We start from the raw sequence: 20,473 nt of genomic DNA, 5'->3' as shown, positions 1-20,473 counted from the left end.
AGGGCATTAACTCTGTGAACATGATACATTCTGAGCACAAATATCAGAAAACCTGGGACATTAATGCAAGCTCTGAGAAGCACTCCAAAAGTATGTTTCAGAAGTTATTTGACTAAGCAGTTTTCATGCATCATCTCATCTTGGGGAAGGAAATGTAATTCCACATGGAAGAGAGAGAATACTTTACATGTAAGACTAATCTGAAAGTGATTGGGTACATTATTATAAACCGAGTGCAGAATTATTTGAATAACATTCATTCAAGTGAGCAGGATGCAACTATTATCATCAGTCTTGTCGCATACATAAGTATATAAAAAAGCTTGACTGAACAGAGTCAAAATATTGTTGGGTATGTGAATTTATATTTGAAAGCTGACACTGATTTGCACAAAGACATGTCTTCCAGCAATCTTAGGCATACAATGCAATGCCAAAAGATTGTCAAAATACAAATTGAATAAAAGCCAATAGAAGTAAATTACTGTTGGTTCTGGAAACTCTTAACTCTAGCTTCCTGATTGATTGTCCATTGTCCAGAATTAAATTCAAATAGCAAATTCAAGTGTAAATCTTCTCAAGAGTCACATTTATTGTTTGCACTGTACCAGGGTTAATCTGTGTAATCCGGCTGTATAAAAACTGTCAAATATTTCGCTAAAATATTAATTTTTCTCCCTTCATGGTAGAAAAATCGAGGGTGGGGGACCTCCTGCTGTTAAAGCTTGTTTATTGACCATGGTTCGGTTAGCTGTATCAGTGTCTTGCAGTTTATCCCTTTTACATTTGGAGTATCTTAAGAGAATAGTCAACGTTGAACAACTTTCACAGATTTCATTGTCTTTTTTTTTTTTTCTTGCAAATATTGCAAACACATAGAGTTGAAAAAAGACAGTTGATACTTTCTGATGGGACAGTCTACAAATTTTAATGGTTATTTAAGTCCCTTTAACAGCTGCTTTCTCTGATTTTCAAGACAAATATATTGTGTTATGTCACAGTTTCAAATAACCATTTTTAACCATTTATCAGAAATTTTTAAAGATCCTATTTGTCATATAAATTAGTTTGCCTTGAAATGCTTCTAGATAGCTTTCTACTGTTCAGGCAGTTGTATCAGTTGTCTGGAGTCTGTGCTGTATTTGTTAAACCCTGCTACTTGTTCTGCAAAATCACTTGGGTACTTGGATTGATCTCACAGATTTCGCATCCCACAGGGACCAGGATTCATTAATCACACATAGGATCTTGGGATAGGAGAGGCTACCATTGCAGAACCATACTTAGAGAAAGTGAGGAGAGTGGCTGGTACAGTGGCTTGACTGCCTCTTAGGATACCTATGTTCAGGAGCAACCTCTGGGATCCTTCTCAGGTTAGTGGAGGCTAGGAATGTGACAGACTATGTTCTCAGTCTCTGGCTGGAAGACTAGTGCATGCTGTGCTCAGTGCTCTTCCTAGTGGCATTAGCGATTCACAGATGCAGATATATGTGATTGGAATTTAAAATTTAAAAACTGTGTCCTAGAACAACAATGTGGCTTAAACTTTCTGCATTTTTGGATCAGCTCTTTCTACTGTTCTCCTTTTCTTCACTTAGGTGGGAATGGACAGCAAGAGACAGCTGATCCTATAAGGCTTGGGTACCTTCCCATGTTGTTGTTTTTTAATAAAATAAAATAAAATAAAAGTGAGTCCACTGCAAGTGGCATGACTCTTTGACAAGGACCTCCTCAGAAATGATAAGCTTTGGGTGATAGCTTTTTCTACACTGAAACTGCCTCATATGAGAATTTTCTATTTCACATCCTCTTTTCATTTTGTTTGTTCTCAAATGCCCCCTCTTTTTTGTTTTTTTGTTAATCTGGCCTTCCCCCTTTTCTGGCCCCCACCCTTCCCAACCTCTTATAACTAGATACTTTTAAGTTTTAGGCTCTTTTTTGTTTTTATTTTTTTCAGTTATTGGTCTTGATGATATTATGGATGAAGAAGGAGTTAAAGAAAGTGGTAACGATACCATTGATGAAGATGACGTAATTTTACCTAACAGGAATTTAAGGGACCAATTGGATGACACTTCAGTCAAGTCACCAAGAAAATCACCACGTTTAATGGCACAAGGTGATCATTCAAATAATGCAAAGATTTGCATATCTGGGGACATTTGGGGGTTTTACAACTTTTTTTCTCTATTTTAAACTTTAAGTCAATGTTGTTAATCACTTGGTTATGTGAAGGATAATATAAATATTTTGAAATTATTTTTCATCAGAACTATTTAACAGCATTAATGTTGTAAACATTTAATGATTTCGGAAAAAATGGACCTATTGCTAAAGGTTCCAAATAACTCAGTTTTGGGGCATAATTTTAGTGAAGGAGGTGATGGTGCCATTAACCTGACTCATGTAAAGAGATCAGAAAGATGTGAACTATGACCCAGGTAAAGAGAGAAGATACTAATTAGTGGAGCCATTTTATATATTCAAACAGCATTGAGGTAAACCACTGACTTCAAAATTGGAGTTTTTAGGCAATCTGACCAATATCGGGCTGTGTCTCTGGTATAGTGCAGTATTCTATTAAAACTTAGAATTTTTGGAAATACATTATTTCATGTAAGTATTACGTGTGGGAGGGTGATGGAGATAAGAAAATACATCAGAGTTGAAGCAGTATAGATTGAACTGCATTTTAAAACTACTTATGAGATTTGGAAATGCCTGATTTATAATACACACAAAAAGAATAAATTTGTTAGTCTCTAAGGTGCCACAAGTACTCCTGTTCTTTTTGCGGATACAGACTAACACGGCTGCTACTCTGAAACCTGTCAATACACACAAAGTAATTTTCACAATTCTCTTTAAATGTAAAAATTTGATTTGAAATTCAATACGTTCTGTGGTCCTTATTTTCAATGTTTTTGCTGTTTCCTTTTGTGGATTTTAAGTAAGGTTGTTATCTTAATAATAGTTTGATCTTGTATAAAAGTCATTCATCCAAAGACCTCAACATGCTTTACAAATGATTAACTTCTAAAGTATAAGAGTTCACATCAAATAGAAACTTTTAATGGATGTCAGATTATTACTTTAAGAATCCCAAAATTATATGTAAGCTTAACTACTGTGTTTTTGTTTTAGTGACAAGAAACTTTATTTGTATGATACTTTCTTCATATAGAAGTTTAAAAGGACAATTAAATACTCTTCCTATTTCAGTGATAGTGTGACCTTTTAGATGTAAGAAATTCTGGTTTCTCGCTTGCTATCCAGAACTTGCATGGCCATTTACATTTGTCTAAACAGTGACAATGTCAAATTGAAATACAAATCTTTTGTATTAGTTTTAAATTTTAATAATGTTTCTTGAAATCAATAAACAATTAATGATCTAACATTTTGTCAGTTAATCTTGTAAATTAAACATTTTGTAAGTTAAATTTTGTTGTCATAAATTATTTTCACTGTAGTCTAATCTTGTGTTTGCCAGGAAAAGAGTGAAATATACCTAAGAGATTCTCTTTTTTTTCTTTAATAGAACCAGTGCGAAGTTTGCGGCAAAGTACTATAGCAAAGCGTTCAAACATTGCACCTCTTGCTAATACCAAGAAAGCAGCTGTAAAATCTGGATGTGCCCAAAAGGGAGGACCGAAACAGCAAGACAAGGGTCAAACTAAACAGGAAGAAGTTAGTATACCAATGAAATTAGAACATCTTAAAGAGGTTAGGCGAAGTAGTAGACTATCTGGTCAGACAGAGGAAACAGAAGAAGCGTCATCACCTTCTCCAAGTAGTTCAAAACAGTCTGCTTGTCATGAAAAGATGGATGAAGTAAAATCTGAAACTTTCAAGCAAGGAAAACTGGATGAAACGTTCCATGAATTAAGAGGTGGTTCTCTTTCAACAGACACTTGTTCTTCTACTGAAGAAGCAGAAAGCAAAACAGAGACTGTTACAAAAACTGGGCTGGATTTTGTAACCTCTGCAAATAATGAAGCTAATAAAGTAAAAAATACCGATATATTTAAAAATAAAGTGGATGAAACTATGGTTGGTGAAATAGGTTCTGATACCTCTTCAGAAGAAAAGACTGAATACAAAATGAAGGAAACAGAGGAGAAACCTAAAGAAAATGACCAAAGCAAGATAAGTGGAATGACTACCATTTCATCTGTTACAACAGTTTGCATGAATTCAAGTGACATCCATGAGACCCCTTCAGTTCTATCCAGATCTGTAGATGAGAAGACAAAATGTAGGTTAGATCCACTGACTTCTGTGGAAGCTTCTGGTAAAAATGTTATGTCATTAAAAGACTGTAAAACTGAGCCTTTAGATGACCCTAAAGAGGCCGATAAAAATATCAATCCATCTAGCAAACACTTGGACAGTACAGAATTTGATAAAACAGCCTTGAAAAGTACTATTTCTGCTAAAGCAGGAAGTAATATTTTAGAAAGCAGTATTGTTCATGATTGTCCAAGCCAAAATGTACAGCAGCAGGACAGCTATATTAAAATGGAAGGATACGAGGCAACAAAGCTTCAAGATGATAATAGAATTTCAACAAAAAGTCCCAAAACTATGAAGTCCAAACACATTAAATCTATGGTACAGATGAAACAAAATTTGACTGCAGGTGCAGGACGAAAATTACTCGCAACTAAACAACAAATAAGCCATTCAAAAACAAGAGTTGGTGTTAGTGTTTCAAGTTTTCACAGTGCATCTTCAATAAGTCTGAAAAGGAGTGCAGATGAGCAAGAGAGGTGGCAGCATTTTCACAAAACACTTAAAGTTAGGAAAAAACAAACTGATAAAGATGTGAAAGCACAGAGCTTTGATATGGGGGTCACAGTGAAGAAGCAGACCCATACGTTGGTGAAAAAAGTATCACGCGTCCAAACACCTGTGCAAAAGACATCAGTTCAGAATGTGAGTGACAAGTCTCTTAGTCACCAGGGTTGTTCAAAAGAAATCCACCATCCTGTCTCAGCGTCTGTACATCCAGTGTCAGGTCATTTGCTACATCAAAATCAGAAACAAACACAGAAACATCAACTTGCAATTGCACTTAAAACAAATAGTTATGTAAAAGAAGAAAGAGAGACAAAAGATCCCACAGGTTTAGAACATTTGAAGGAGGATGAAAAAGAAAAACTGAAATTGAAAAAGATTGAGAAGAATCTTCAACCTCGCCAGAGAAGAAGCAGTAAAAGCCTTTCACTTGATGAACCTCCCTTGTTCATTCCAGATAACATTTCTACTGTAAAACGTGAAGGCTCAGAACATACCTCTCCAAGCGAAAGCAAATATGTATGGGTTCCCACCAAGCAGTGCGGTTTTTGCAGAAAGCCGCATGGCAACAGGTGTGTGGTTTGGGATATACAGTGTTTTTGTTGGGTTCAAAAGATAAAAGTGGTTTTTTTACATTCAGGTTTCTGCTGCTGTTCGTGTCTTAGTTCATCTTTGTCACATCAAACAAAAAAACAGGCACAACCTTTCTAATGGAAATCTGTATCAGTCATACTATGAATTGCCTACCTGTGTACCGCCGCACCCTTTCGCTCCAACTTTTAAAACAAGCTAAATAGCACAGTAAAGGCTTGGTCAAAAGGAAGTATTACTAGAAGTCTATCTTTTTTTATTATATGAATGCTCTGCTTTAGCGGGATATGTAATTCTGCTAAATTATGTTAGGTAGGATAGAGACATCTTAAAACTCACGTCTTGGAAAACATCAAACTAAGGCTTAAGTGTTTCAGAGTGATTTGTAGTAGTTATTTTGCCTGAAAACTGGTAAAAGTGAATGTTACACTCCAAGCTAAAAGGGTCACGATCAACTTAAAAGTCAAACAATAGTTTGAAAGTGTTTTATTGTTATAACTAACTCTGTTTACTATGCCTAAAAGATTAGGGAGAATATTTTTTCTCCTTTTAGTTTACTTTGTGTATTAGTCAATATCATTGTTTCTGTGAGTCTTTCATACAACAGTGAGAGAAGAAAACATTTTAAAAAATGACAAAGCCACAGTTTTTTTTATGGGACTTGCATGCAGGTGTGGTATTTGAAATTGTATTTAGCTCACTTAAAAAAATGGATCACATCTGATGCTAACGGTGTCCTCCTTTCACTGAATAAAATATTCATTTTCAGCATGTTGTGGATGGAGTGAAGCAAGGCATTATGTTCTAATGAGACAGAAGTATTAGTTCAATAACATGAGTCCTTTTGTCTCACTTTTTACATTATTGCCACAATTATATTTATGAAGAATTGTTCTTATTTCTGACTTTAAAAGTATTTTGCCTATCTACCTTTTGAACTAGATGGAGCATGAAGTGCTTTCACTACCAATCAGATGAGTGTCGAATCAGTCCTTACCTGTTCACTTTATAGAAATTCCTATTATTCTACGAATACTGTAGAACTCCATTTTTCTGACTGAAACAAGGAATATATAATTTCGTTGATTAAAGTTTATATCGTATTTAGGCATTTGAAGGACCATACTATATATAAATTCAGCATTTGCATCCAAGAAATGTCCTTCATGTTCCAGAATTTCATGATTACTTGTCAGAACATTCATGAAGTAAATGTGTATTTTAATATTTACAGTGCAGCTAGAGTAATCTGCAAACTAGTAATTCATGTGAAGAAGATGCAGCATATATAAGAATAAAATAATAGAAAACTAAATAATACTGTAAGGATTTTAAGATTATTGTGGAATACTTGATTGAAGGGACACTGTCACGCTTTAACGTATATTTTTAAACATCTTTTTACTATTTATATTGTAGACTTAACATTTTTGTTGGGATAAACTGGACTCTTTTGCCATTTATGCTTTTTGTGTTTAGTTATTTCACTCAGATTGGACAATGAATATAGATTTTATTCAGTTTCACTTTTGCTTTATTATCGGGTTCTTATTCACTAGTGCATGGTGCAAGTGTTTGGATTGCAAAAAATTCAGTGGAATGTTTAAACTTAATCAAATTGCTTTAAATACATAAATTGAAATGTTCTGTAAAACATTTTTAATGCAAAATGTAAATTTTTGGCCTAAATTATTTTGACAGCGTCCCTTCAATTGATACTGAATTGAAACGTGTCTGTGTTTCTTGTCTTTTTCGTGGATGTTTAATTTTTTTTCTTCCTATTCTGAATGTCTAGTTAGTAAGAGACCTTCAAAACACTTTGTTTTAAAATTAAGCTGTGAATTTCAGTTGTGGCTAGAGAATCTGATCACTAATAGGCAGTGTGGGGGCTGGCAGTAAAGGTGGAATGAATTTGGTGCATTTCTACTTTGACTCAGAGCTTTCAGTTTAAAATCAAAGTTACAAATGTTTAAAACTTAACTAGGAACAGGATGTCTCAGGGAATTGTAATGGGATAGGAAATATTTAATTTAGACAGTATGTTTATATACTGTGTGTTGGTACATTGTGTAGTGCAATGGGGAGCCATTTTTATTTGGAGGCCTCTAGGTGATACATTGTACAAATAATATATTCTCTAGTTCAATCACCATCCAGGTTGGCAGGACACAGGAGTTGCCACCATCCGATAGCTGTTAAGTGTTATGAGTTTTCTGGTGTCAGTCCATTTCTTTTGGACAGGTTCCTGTATCACTGAATTGTTACTACAGTTGGCACAAATTGAAACATTCAACGGTATTAGCAGAAAGGTCCACGATCAAATGGGCTTTGAATTGAACCACACTCTCATTCCCAAAGATGGTATATACAGAACAGATTGATGCATATTGGTGATTGAGGAAGCTTCCATTGTTGCCCATGGTTGGTGGTTTTTACTTACACACACACACACTTTTTCAGTTGTTTTTACAAACTGAAAAACAAAACAAAACCGTTGGAGCATTTCTGTTTTTGTTTTTTGAATTACTTTTTACTTCATTTTGGACTTATGTTTAATTTGAACATACATCCTTAAAGTTTTCATCTCAAAAACTAGGTTGAGGTTAGAATAGAAGAGGAAGCAAAACTCCTCTATAATATCTTCCTAAGCAGAGACAGTGTGTTGTTACATTATTTGTGCTTGTTACTGCAGCAGTAATTAAACCTGCTTTTAAAAGGGACAGCAGCTTAAAAACTGTACCTCTCTGAAATGTTTTTACTGAATATTATTAAAAGTACAACACACAAGTACTAAAACTGAGAGAGCTCCAAAAAATTGTTTACTTTGCATTTAATGACATTTGTTTATTCAGTTTCTCCATTTCCCCTGTATAAGCAGCTAGTTTAGCCAGTTTTCCCTCTTTTTTTGTGGGACTCATCGCATAGGAAAAGGGAGAAATGAAAAAACACTTCAAGTTGGGAACTTAATTCATTTTTTAAAAACTACCTAGATTTTAAGTTCATGGTGTTGCTTTTTACAATTCTCTAAACATTGTTAGATGTTGCTTGTCAATGCTATGTTGTAGATGGTATGAAAAACAAGAAATGGAACTGAAGTGGAGTCCCAAATTAGGAAAATGTGTGCCAAGAGCTTTCTAATTTATGACTAGCAAGTTTGGTTTTATGTTAATGAAATACAACTTGAATTAAGGTTGGAAAAAATTTTCATTTTAACATACTATGCAAACTCAAATTGCCCCCCCTTACCAAAATGCAAAACCAAGGTTGCAAAAATTAATCAGTTAAGTAAAAAAAAATACCAAATGTTGAGGTTTCTCCTTCAGTGTTAATTTAGGATTCTCTTGCATGTACCAGGATCACATTTTGAGGTATTGTAATAAGGGCTCTCACAATCATATGCTAAGCTGGATATGTCTGCTAAAATACAGTAGATCCTCAGTTACGGATATCTCAGGAATGGAGGCTGTTTGGAACTCTGAAATGTTCATAACTTTGAACAAAATGTTATGGTTCTTTCAAAAGTTTATAACTGAACATTGGCTTAATACAGCTTTGAAACTTTACTATGCAGAAGAAAAATGCTGCTCTTAACCAATTTAAAAGAAACAAGCACAGAAACAGTTTCCTTACCTTGTCAAATCTTTTTTTAAACTTTCCCTTTATTTTTTTAGTAGTTTTCATTTCACACAGTACTGTACTGTATTTGCTTTTTTTGTCTCTGCCTCTGCCTGATTGCATACTCCCGATTTCAAATGACGTGTGGTTGACTTCTCAGTTTGTAACTCCGAGGTTCTACTGTAACAGTAATAAACTAGTTAACATTGTTCATCTTCAGGGTCAGTACCATATTGAGATTATTGGACAGTTCACCTTTTAGGAACAGATGCTGTAATTCTGATACCAAGTTCAAAGGTAAAATATATGTACTTTGCACAGGGGACCTAAAAGAGGTTGATTGGAATGTAGAGCAGGAGTCCTTTCCCTCAGTGTGGATATGCTTTATAGACATGAAAACTGTAGCACGATCAGTAATAGCAATTGGAGCCCAAATGTATCTTCTGCTGGGGGTTGTGCCTGTTGATTTTATTTTTTATAACCTCTCTGCATAGTTCCTATACATGGTGTCTCTTCCTCTTACCTCACCACCCTCAGTGAAACCAAGGTAGTAGCAGCATGCTTTGGATCTACTTTATCTATGAAGTGTGGAGGGGGGCAGCTTTTGGCATTAGTACTATTGTTTCATTTTGTCTGCTGACTGTATTTTATTGATTCTATTCAAAGTGATATCTTTGCAGTGTAACAGCTAGAGTTTTTTTTATAAATAAAAGATGAAGTTCTTCAGGAACAGAAGTGCTGGTTATGGTGTACTGCCATGTAGTTGCCCATTTCCACCACATATTTCCTATTTGTTTTCCTTGCTCAATGTAAACTGTGAGGTTTGATTTTTTTTTTTTAATAATACATATCATAATATGTATATGGGGTATACCATGTGTCTGAGTTAGTTTTAATGAGAAACCATAACTTTTTGGATTTCCTAACTTGTTTGATTTTGCAACTTTAATCCTATATTAATGCTGAGGTGTTCCCTCTCCCTCCCCCACCTCAGCCAATAACATATCTTTATGTATGATTGCAGCATTTATATGTGAGCAATTCTTCCTTCCACTTTCTGTAAATGCTGTTGTTGAAATGGACTAGGTTTCTGGATTTTGATCAAGTGAATATACTTTCATGGCACTAGCAGAATAGGAAGAATAATAAAAGGACAGTAGTTCCAAGTTTACTTTTTTTCTGAAGGTAGCTCGTATGTCTTGCAACTTATATAAGAACAAAAAGTTTTATTTTTCTTCTTTATGTAGAGCCAGATAAATCCTGGAATCTGCACACAGAAGGAATCCTATATTCATCCCTGTGCTTGTAGAAAACATAAGACCCTACACAGCATTCTCTTCTATTATATTGTTTCCAGTGTCCCTGGCTTTTGCATCAGTGCCTAAGATCTACAGGCTTTGGGGCTTGAACTCCCTGCCTTTTCTACAGGCCGGCAAATCCTAACCATATATTACAAATCTGTGGGAAGCTTCACAAGGGAAATATTGCAAACTTTCCTCTCTTCTGGCCCCCTTGAATTTTTCCTTAATGGATCAGGGCTCACCAAATGCCTAGTTAATAAATTAAATTACCTACTGTATGTTGTTTTTACATAAGGAAAACCTCGATTGGAGGAACTGTTATCGTTGTAATGAAATTGCAACATCAGTGCTAGATTTTAAAAATAATGTAACTTTCAGTTCTTTAACTTTTTCAAATGACTTTCAATTCCTTTGGTTTGAATGTTATTTATTATATTTATTTACTTTTTTTAATCTCTATTAATGCACTTGGTATCTGATCTTGTAGTTTGTGTTTGGGCAGATTGCTGTACCCATGCAGAGCCCAATGGAAGTAATTGGGGTTATGTGCAACAGTCTACCTGTGTGTAACAAATTGCAGGATCAAGGCTTTAGTTGGATTTTAAAATAAGTACAAATCTTAAGGTTGCACAGGAAGGCAATTTGAAAATGCAGACATTAAGATTTAGCAAACATCCGATGAAGTGGGTTTTAGCCCACGAAAGCTTATGCTCAAATAAATTTGTTAGTCTCTAAGGTGCCACAAGTACTCCTCGTTCTTTTTGCTGATAGACTACCACTCTGAAACCTGTAACCTTATCTCTGACTTCTTATGTGTAAATAGTCTATATAAGTGGTCTCATAATATTCCGCTAATAGATTTTTTTTGAAAACAGTATGAAAAACTAGTTTTCTGTCTCGTTTACTTGTGAAGTTGGAAAAATATTTAGGCTTAAATTTTTCCTTGTGAAATTACACAGTTTTCACTTAAAACAATTGCATCCATTACTGTGTGGAAATAATATTTAAACTATATTGATACTTCGAGGTTAGGGGATATGAGACATATAATGCATACATACATAGTAAAGAAAGAGAACAGGGGTGGCCAAACTGCGGCTTGTGAGCTTCATGCTGTTCTTTTACAGTTAGTGTGGCTTGCAGAGCCCCTCTCATCCCCCCCACCCATTCTCTGCCTACCAGACTTGGGGGGGGGGGGGGGGAGAGCTCAGTGCTTCTGCCCTATGTCAGGGTGTTGGGGATAGGGGTTTCTGTGAGAGACAACTGGTGCCTGCTGAGAGTGGAGAGGGGGCACAATTTAAAGGATCAGCCCCCTTTCTCACCCCCAGCATCTTGAGTCATGCCTTACTCTGTGTTCTCTCCCTGCAGCTCCCAGGTGTTAGCTCCCTGTGAACAGGCAGCAGCAAACAGCTGGGAATTCCAGGGAGGGCCACTGCTTTAACTCCATGGGGAGAGGCAGCAGCAAAAGCAGCAGCTCTCCCTGCAGCTCCCAGCTGTTTGCTGCTGCCTCTCCCCATGGCCACAGCTCCAAGCTTGCTGAGCCCAGCAGCATCATGTGACCAAGTGGGGCCAGCAAACCCTTGCAAAAATTGGGGGTGGAGCGTGGGACCCCATGTGCCTCCCCCCACGTGTTGCCTCTGGCAGTGTGTGTGTGTGTGTGTCTGTCTCTCTCTCTCTCTCTCTCTCTCTCTCTCTCTCTCTTTCTCAGGGCTTCAGCCCCACGGGGCATACCTGCCAGGGCTCAGGGCTGAAGTCCCGAGCCCCATTAGGTGCACTCCTCTCGAACTTCTGAAGATTGGAGGGTCGGTAAGTTTGGCCACCCCTGAAATAGAATATTTATACATATAATGCAGCACCATAAGGACTTTTCTCTGAGAGATCATTATGGCAGTGGATCAGAAATTAAGTTCTATGTCCCTGTAGGCAAGGAAAGAGATGAAGACCCTGCATACGCTTTTTAAAGTTAAGCATAGGTATAAGTTTTCAGAATTGGTGCCTAAATAGTTAAATGAATGAGTGTGATGACCAGAACTTAAAACAAGCATGACACACAAGATATGATTTATATTTGTTAATTGACCACAAGTATACAAATATTACTCTCGTATAGCTATGACTGGAAAATTTGTTTATGATAGTATAATTTAAAAACAGCATTGTAATGCATAATCACCAGGTGGCAGAGTTCTATACTGTACACATTGAAGATTGACACTATAGTTTTTTGTATTGGCACATACATTATTTGTGCTAGTTTACATCAGTAGGAAATAAAATTAAAGGGACATTATTAAAATTGGTATCGGTAGGCCTACAAAATAAAGGAACATTAATTTGAAAATCAAATTTGTCTGAAATATTTTTTTTTTGCTTTTTTAGTTACATGTAACACCTAAGCCCCTGATCTTGCCATCGTAGTTCTCTTGCAGAATTGGTGTCTAAAATTACTGAAAAATTAGAGAATATATTTTTGTTTTCAGTTTCATTACTTTTTGCATTTGACTTCACTTTGTTTAGTTAAGTTCATCATTTTGTTGATGGTCCTGTCTCTCTCACTATGCTTTTTTGTTTTTTGCTCTTGACCCTGCCCTTTCTTCCTTGCTGAAAAGCTCCTTGTAAGATTAGACATTCAGAAGGAAGATTTTATTCTGATTTTTCTTCCTTTAAAAAAAAAAAAAAAAAAAGTCAAAACTACTTCAAGGTTGTTCTATTGAAACTTGGTGTAAAAAAATAATAAATTGACATTGCTCTTTTGCCTTGCTATGAGTGCCATCCAGAAGATCGGATGATACATTTTTAAAAGCCAGGTTGTTCCTGCTGCTACAAAATCAAAAACTCCATAGCTAGACTTGCAATAAACAAACCAATGCAGGCACATAGATGCTTTGATGACAAGAGAACACGTACTAATTTATTTACTGGGGGTCTCCTCGAAAGTGAACTATCTTTCACAGTTAATCTGAACCAGAGCCCACTGAAGTCAGTAGTCTTTCCATTGGCTATAGTTGCTTGTTAGGGTGGAACATGCAGACTCCTCTAAAGCTCCTGTGAAGATCTCTGAATGTGTGTGTGTGTGTATCAAGGTGATGGTTGACTAAGAGTGCAGTCATTCACCATTAGTTAATTCTTCACCTAGCTAGATCTCTATTAATTCAGGAAAAGATAATATAAAAATTGCTTTCCATCCTGTGTCTCCTGCTGAGCTGTGCAATGTGATACAGATATAACACAACTGAGTGGGTGGTAGACAAATTGTTTCATAAAATAAATTTCCAGAAGGTGAATGAATCTTTATACTGAGACTATTTTTAAAATAGGACTGTTAAAATATTTCTTGCATTATGTACACATGGAAAATAATGATGGTTATTAAAGTTTGGAATGCTTTTTAAATATTTTTAGATTAATTACACTTTACTGCTGTTTTTATTTTCCTTTTTTTCTTTCCAAGTAAGCCCTCAGTTCTGCAAACATGCATGTGCTTAATTTTACACACCTGAGTAGTACCTTGACTTGTGTAAATTTTTGAGATTGGTGCCTTGTTCCCATTAATAGAGAGAATGCTGGAATGAAACACTGTTGCAAGATGGCAGTACTGATATGTTGTCTGTGATGTCCTGTTGCTATATACTGCAAATACAAAATGCTAAGCAGATGACTTCCAGTGATGATGTACTTATTTACATTTAATAACTGTATCAAATGATGCTGAACACTGACCATTATTGATCTTCATTTTGACTGATTTATAGAACCCTTTCTGTTTTATGTGTGTGTGGTTTTATTAATGAGTACCGTTTCTAAAGCAAATGATTTATGAATAAACTGACTTCTGGCTGATGTATTTTTAAGCTCTTATTCCTCAATAATTGTCAGCCATTCAGCAATCTGCTTTGGCTTAAACACATTCCATTTGTTATAACTAGTGTTGGAAAAAATACAGCCTGGACATTTTTATCTTTGAAATGAATCGTCCTCGAAATGAATGTGTATGCCAAGAGATTTGAAAAGATGTGCTAATCCTAAAGGAGATAATAGAAGGTTTTCATTACTCTTGATCTTTTCTTTGTATAATCCAATTCCTTTCTAATATTAGATACTTCAAGTGACTGTATCTCTTCATCTTGGTATATGGAGACAGGCAGGCATCCCTCTCTAAGGGGAATAAGACACAACTTCTTTTTCCACTCAAAAGTTCTATTGAATTAAAGGAGGTGCCTTCCGGGGACATTACTATTTCTGTATACACCTTTACCCCGATATAACGCTGTCCTCGGGAGCCAAAAAATCTTACCGCGTTATAGGTGAAACCGCGTTATATCGAACTTGCTTTGATCCGCCGGAGTGCGCAGCCCTTCCCCCCCCCGGAGCACTGCTTTACCGCGTTATAGCCGAATTCGTGTTATATCGGGTTGTGTTATATCGGGATAGAGGTGTACCATCAACTATTTTGCGGTTATTCTTATATATTACTGAACTTTTAAATTAAAATACAAGAAAGTAGTTCTGACCATTTGGGGTGGGATGATTTAGTTGGTGTTGGTCCTGCTTTGAGCAGGGGGTTGGGCTAGATGACCTGAGGTCTCTTCCAACCCTAATCTTCTGATTCTTCTATGATTTACTCAATATGTTGGTGTGAATTAATATTTCAAAACATATTTCTTTCTCTTTCAGCTTTACATCTTCCAATCCAGCCTTACAACATGGGTAAAGCTCCTCACACTTCAAACTATGAAGCAGTCTACAGTCAGAATTTTTGGTGTTAATAGTCCAGGATACCAGAACATCTTCAATCACAAATGTGTGACAGCTGTGCAAGAAGAAATCCTTGATCCTTCAAGCCAGGCCTCAACCCTCCTTGACTCCTTTATTAATCTTTGTGCATTATCTAGCTTCTCCATTATCTAACCATAACTCCTATTACCTAAACTAATTTTGTTGGTGCAGAAAAACACCCATAATGTGGATAAAGATTAGAAAAGGTCCCATGGAAAATCAAATTATTCCCATTCTAGTGCTCAAATAGGAACCTTTATTCCCTTTCTCTCAACCCTTGTGACTGTGTGGGAAATAGCTAGATCATCTATGTGCCAGAGTTGAAATTTCTAGTGAATTTTTTTCTTGATTTGCAAATAAATACATTGAAAAAATAATTTAAAACGAGTAGAAAATTTAAGACTTGTCTACACTAGGAAAATAAGGACCTGCAGTTTACCAGTGGTGCAGATTCACTGGTAGAAAGAGTGGAAGTTATAGTGTAGGTAGAACACAAATATATTTATTACAATTCCATCTTCTCTGAGTAGGATTAGACAAAACAGTGTAAATGTAAATTCCTGAGTTACAGCCTCCATAATTGCTACTAAGAGTGGAGAGTTATGAGATACCAGTTTTCCTATTTTGGGCACAACCTTATAGCCTTAATTAGTATATAGGATGCTTTTTTGTGCAATCTTAAATGCAATAAAAGTTGGGTCTTCTCATCAAGTTCCCAAAAAAGCTAATTAAGGATACCTCTGTCACCAGACAGTCATTTCTTTTGATAGTTCACTTCACTCCAGACAGTTCAGAGTGAGATCATAACAGAAGTATACAACATTCATCCTGATTTGAGAATGCTATTGGTCCTGTCTGAAGAGACTGTCTTATTTTGTCTGCATTGATCTTTAACCAATAGAAAATATACCATTGACAGCATATGTTTCTCCAATAAACCACAAATATCTGGGGCTTTGAGCAACAGTCAGTTTCTCCTTTGAAAACTACCTAGGCCCTTAGATGTACTTCATGGCTTGAAATTATGCTAATTGGATATAAGAACAACGAGGAGTTCGGTGGCACCTTAAAGACTAACAGATTTATTTGGGCATAAGCTTTCGTGGTTAAAAACTCACTTCTTCAGGTGCACCATGCATCTGAAGAAGTGGGTTTTTTGCCCACAAAAGCTAATGCCCAAATAAATGTTAGTCTTTAAGGTGCCACCGGACTCCTCGGTTTTGTGGATACAGACTAACACGGCTACCCCTCTGATAGCAGTTTAGGTATAGTTAGAGAAATTAAAGATTCACTTGAAATGTCAAGCTTGCCTTATTTTCATTATTGTTAAAGAATGGTCTAGATTTTTCTAGTGTAGGTTTCAGACAGGCCAAATCAAAGTTTTATAGAATAAGCTCTTTCAGGTTAACAAAGCTGCCAGTATTCAAGGCTCTGAAAAATAAAAGACATCTTACTTAATCACCTAGATCTTAGACCTGTCCACCACTCTACTTTTGAAAATAGGTAGCCTGTTAGAACCTCAGAGGACCAGGTCCTGAGTGCCTTAACTCCAGAGTTGAGGGTGCTCAGTACCTTCTTATGTTTGGGACCTTGGTATTCCTCCTGGGAAAGGAACAGTGCTGACCACATATCAGTCCAAATACTATTCAGATATCAGTCTATGGAGATCCTTTCTCCATGCTTGATCATCTTAATCTGTTTTCTTCATCTAGAAAGTAATTAAGATGTTTTCTTAGTATCTCAAAAAACTTAATGGCCATTAGTTGCAGAAAAATTCTCAAAGATAAAACCTATAGTTTCCTTGTTCCTTTAAAAAAATCTGAAGTTGTCTGGTCTTGCATTTAACATGCCTGCATTTCCATATCAAATTAGAAGATGAGAGTTAAACAGTATCTAAATTTAATTCTACTTCAAGGGCCAGTCACTGTTGCTGGACATTACATTCCTTGTTTCCTTCAAATTTTAATCAAAATGAATTAATAGTGCCTTGGCACACCAAAAATGGATATAAACATCTTTATTTAAACATGAGGAAAATTTTAAAAATTGGCTGTTTGCTTTTAAAAGTCTTTTTTTCAACTACAGTTGAAACATTACATTGTTTTCTTATATGTTGCGGGGGGAGTTTTTGTATCCATTTTTGGTGTCCCAGATCTTGACCAATATTTTCTTACAGTGAGGCAGATGTCTGTTGTCTAAGTGGAACATATTCCTGTGGATCATTGAATTGTAAAACAAATTCATATTATGTATACTCCCATCAGGTGTGTGCTCTAGGATTGACAGTAAAGAACAATAATTTTCAGGAGTTTAACTTCCCTTCAATCTCTCTCTGACTCGGAGTATGTTCATGAATATTTTGGTTGTAGTTGTGATGAGGCTGTGAAAAGTGATTACCTCCAAACCTAACCAACTTTCTCCTGAATTCTTCATTTTGCCAGAATGTAGATCTGAAAATACTCATATCATACTCATAGAAAGCTTTCAGGAACTTGTAGCTTTATGATTGGGAACTGAACACATCTATGAGTGCTACTTGCCAGCATGTTTTAGGCAAAATAAGTGCTCATGAACTAAGTATACACAAACAATAGTGAAAAGATTGCTTTTCTGATTCACAAACCAAATAACTGGATTGTTTGCAACAGGAAAACAGTCATTATGTCAAGTAAAGTTGGAATCTCAGAGAAATTAGCTAATTGGAAGTGATTTTTTCCCCTAAAACTTCTGGACCTAATTCTCCTATTAAACCAATTTCACACCTCCATTGACTTTACTGCTGATTTATACTGGTATAAGAGTGATCAGAACCAAGACAACCATACTGACTAACTTCCTACTCTCGGGTCTCAAGTTTCTAGTATTAGACAAATAGGCTTTCAGGTTTTTTGGTCTTTTGAGGTTCCTGTAGTTTCTTAGACCAACTGCCAGTGTCTCAGAGCCATCTGGAATGTTTACCTTCAGTTTCCTAGTGAATGAGAACCAAAGAATTTCCAAACCTCTCAACATAATTTATGATAGAAATATATTCTTGCAAAGTAGGTGAGTCATCAAATAGCTTCAGCATCGCAACTGTGAGAGGAAGGCAGGTAGGTGAATAGGAATCTGGTTGAGGGGGCCACTTAGGGATCTGGGGCAAAATCAGTACTTGGTCCTGCTAGTGAAGGCAGGTGGCTGGACTCAATGACCTTTCAGGGTCCCTGCCAGTTCTATGAGATAGGTATATCTCCATATTTCTTTCTTTCTTCTTTCTGGTTCCTTGGGATCTTTTGACAAAAGGGAGTTGTTAGAACTCTTGGGTCTTTCTGGTTAGAGCAGATTAGGGTTTGCAAATCATTATATTTATCTGCATCCGAAGACGTGGGTTGTAGCCCACGAAAGCTTATGCTCTAATAAATTTGTTAGTCTCTAAGGTGCCACAAGTACTCCTGTTCTTTTTATATTTATCTTGCTTCTAAAGCACTTGCCATAAAACTATTCGAGCTGATGGTCAGCTTTGCACTGTATTACTTTAAAATTAATATTGTCTTCTATTTAATTAGTACAAATTCCCTGATCAAGGTGCTCAGCATTAAAGAACTTATCTACACTTATAAGGATATTCTTGTGACCAGTATAGATTTAATTCATTCAAAATTTAACTCCATTTTTGTTTTCTAGACTCTTAAAAACAAAATAGAAAAAAGCTCAGAAGGGAAAGATGGGTTCAGACATGAGAGCTCTGAAATTTCAGATCAGTTGAATAATGGTCCTTAGAGTTAGCCTGTCTCAATTTTAATGCGAGGGGTTATTATTTTTTTTTTTTAAAAGAAACAAACTGCTAACAGGAATAGTATTTCAAGACAGATACATTCATGTATTAAGTCTCTGTAGCTTAGGGAGAGATTGTTTTCTGCATTCTTCAAAAGTAATTTGACTAGAGCATTGCACCAGATGGGCAGAGAATGGAGGACTTCACAATATACCAAAATACTTGCAAAATCATAACTTTGTTAGATACCCAGGGTCTTTGTAGACATTAGGAAATGGATGTTATTAACTTTAGTTAAAGTTATCTCTGCATACAAAATACAAAAGCAGATCTATGAGAAGACCAAATGAGATGACGTACATTTTTAGAGGTCTGCATTTCAGGGGTTGAAAAGTTTTCTCAAATGTCCACTGACTTGGGTGAATAAATATACAAAGTTTTGCAATGTAGTAGAAAAACATAGCATGTCCATGAAAATGATGGCAAACCAGCCATGGTTTGAAGAAGATGAGCCTGTGCCCCACAAAACTACAGAGGAATAAAGCAAAATGTAACAATTTGCTGAAATCTGTCATATACTGTCTGTTGGTTTATTCTATCAGATTTTTAATGGCTTGAGGTTTAAGCAGTGGATTTAGCTGAGTTTTGTTCATTGTCAAAATTTTTGAACATTTTCCTTATGCTTTGGCAGCTTATGCTAGTTCAATATTTGGGACGTTGCCTGTTGCCCGGTTGGATTCCTTGATGCCAAGTGCAGAGAGTTAACTTTTTCTTGTCTGAGTGTATTACCTTTTTAAGTCTTATGTTCATCAGTCTTGAGAGCCTTCTTTTATTTTCCTATGACTTTTTCTCTAAACGGTATTCCTAAGGAGGATTTCTTTGTCTGTGTGGGGTTATGGGTGGGAATTCATGTTGAAGTTGTGATCTCCTGGACTATTATGCCACATTTTCTCAGTTTCACATGGGAAGATCTAACCATGTCATAAGGCTGGAGTAATGGATGTAAAGCTTAAAGAAAATAATTTATCAGGTAAGAACAAATTGCTCTGTTTTGATAAATTATTTAACAAGTAGGCTATAGTTGATATGAAATTCTACCTCCCTCTGTGCATTGATTGATACTGTTTTGTTTTATTTTCAGGTTTATGGTAGGCTGTGGTAGATGTGATGATTGGTTTCATGGTGACTGTGTTGGGTTGAGTCTTTCTCAAGCACAACGAATGGGAGAAGAAGATAAAGAATATGTGTGTGTGAAATGTTGTGCTGAAGAAGACAAAAAAACAGAATCTTGTGATCAAAATATACTGGACACTCAACTGAAACTTGAAGCATATAGAGAAGATAGAACAATGGAATGTGAAAAACCTGGGATGTCAAAGCAAACTCATACTGGTAATCCCAGTGTAACAAATGAGAAAGCTAAGCAGACAGATGATATAATGAAGCACAAAGTCAAAATTTTTAGAAGGGTAAGGCTTATTTAAGATGGTTAAAGTTCCTTTAAAAATATTCTTTACTATTTGAAATATTATAGTACTTATTCCTTTCAATTAAAATAATTCCCCCCAGGTTTATAACTCTTCATAAAACTTCAGTCTAGGCTAAAACTTGTCATCTAATGTTTTGCTATAGGCATACT

General features: G+C 35.9%; 1 protein-coding gene across 6 annotated transcripts in view; it reads left to right on the top strand.

Moving 5' to 3' along the window:
* PHF3 (PHD finger protein 3) overlaps positions 1 to 20,473 on the top strand; it is a 77,023-nt gene that overhangs the window by 18,916 nt on the left and 37,634 nt on the right. For 2 of the 6 annotated variants that reach the window (XM_024200034.2, XM_024200025.2), the window contains 3 exons: positions 1,958 to 2,119; positions 3,542 to 5,372; positions 19,976 to 20,303. In XM_024200034.2, coding sequence (XP_024055802.1) covers positions 1,978 to 2,119; positions 3,542 to 5,372; positions 19,976 to 20,303 — 2,301 coding nt within the window. In that variant the 5' untranslated portion in view covers positions 1,958 to 1,977. Of the gene's footprint in view, positions 1 to 1,337; positions 1,374 to 1,957; positions 2,120 to 3,541; positions 5,373 to 18,913; positions 19,865 to 19,975; positions 20,304 to 20,473 lie in introns of those variants that run through there. The other 4 variants (XM_029911969.1, XM_029911968.1, XM_024200042.2 and 1 more) reach the window with 3 other exon arrangements.

The sequence above is a fragment of the Terrapene carolina genome, unplaced genomic scaffold (genome assembly GCF_002925995.2).
Source record: "Terrapene carolina triunguis isolate 2854851 unplaced genomic scaffold, T_m_triunguis-2.0 Scaffold42, whole genome shotgun sequence".
NCBI lineage: Eukaryota > Metazoa > Chordata > Testudines > Emydidae > Terrapene > Terrapene triunguis.
Note: the sequence above shows the minus strand (reverse complement) of the source record. Positions and strands in the feature narration are given on the sequence as shown.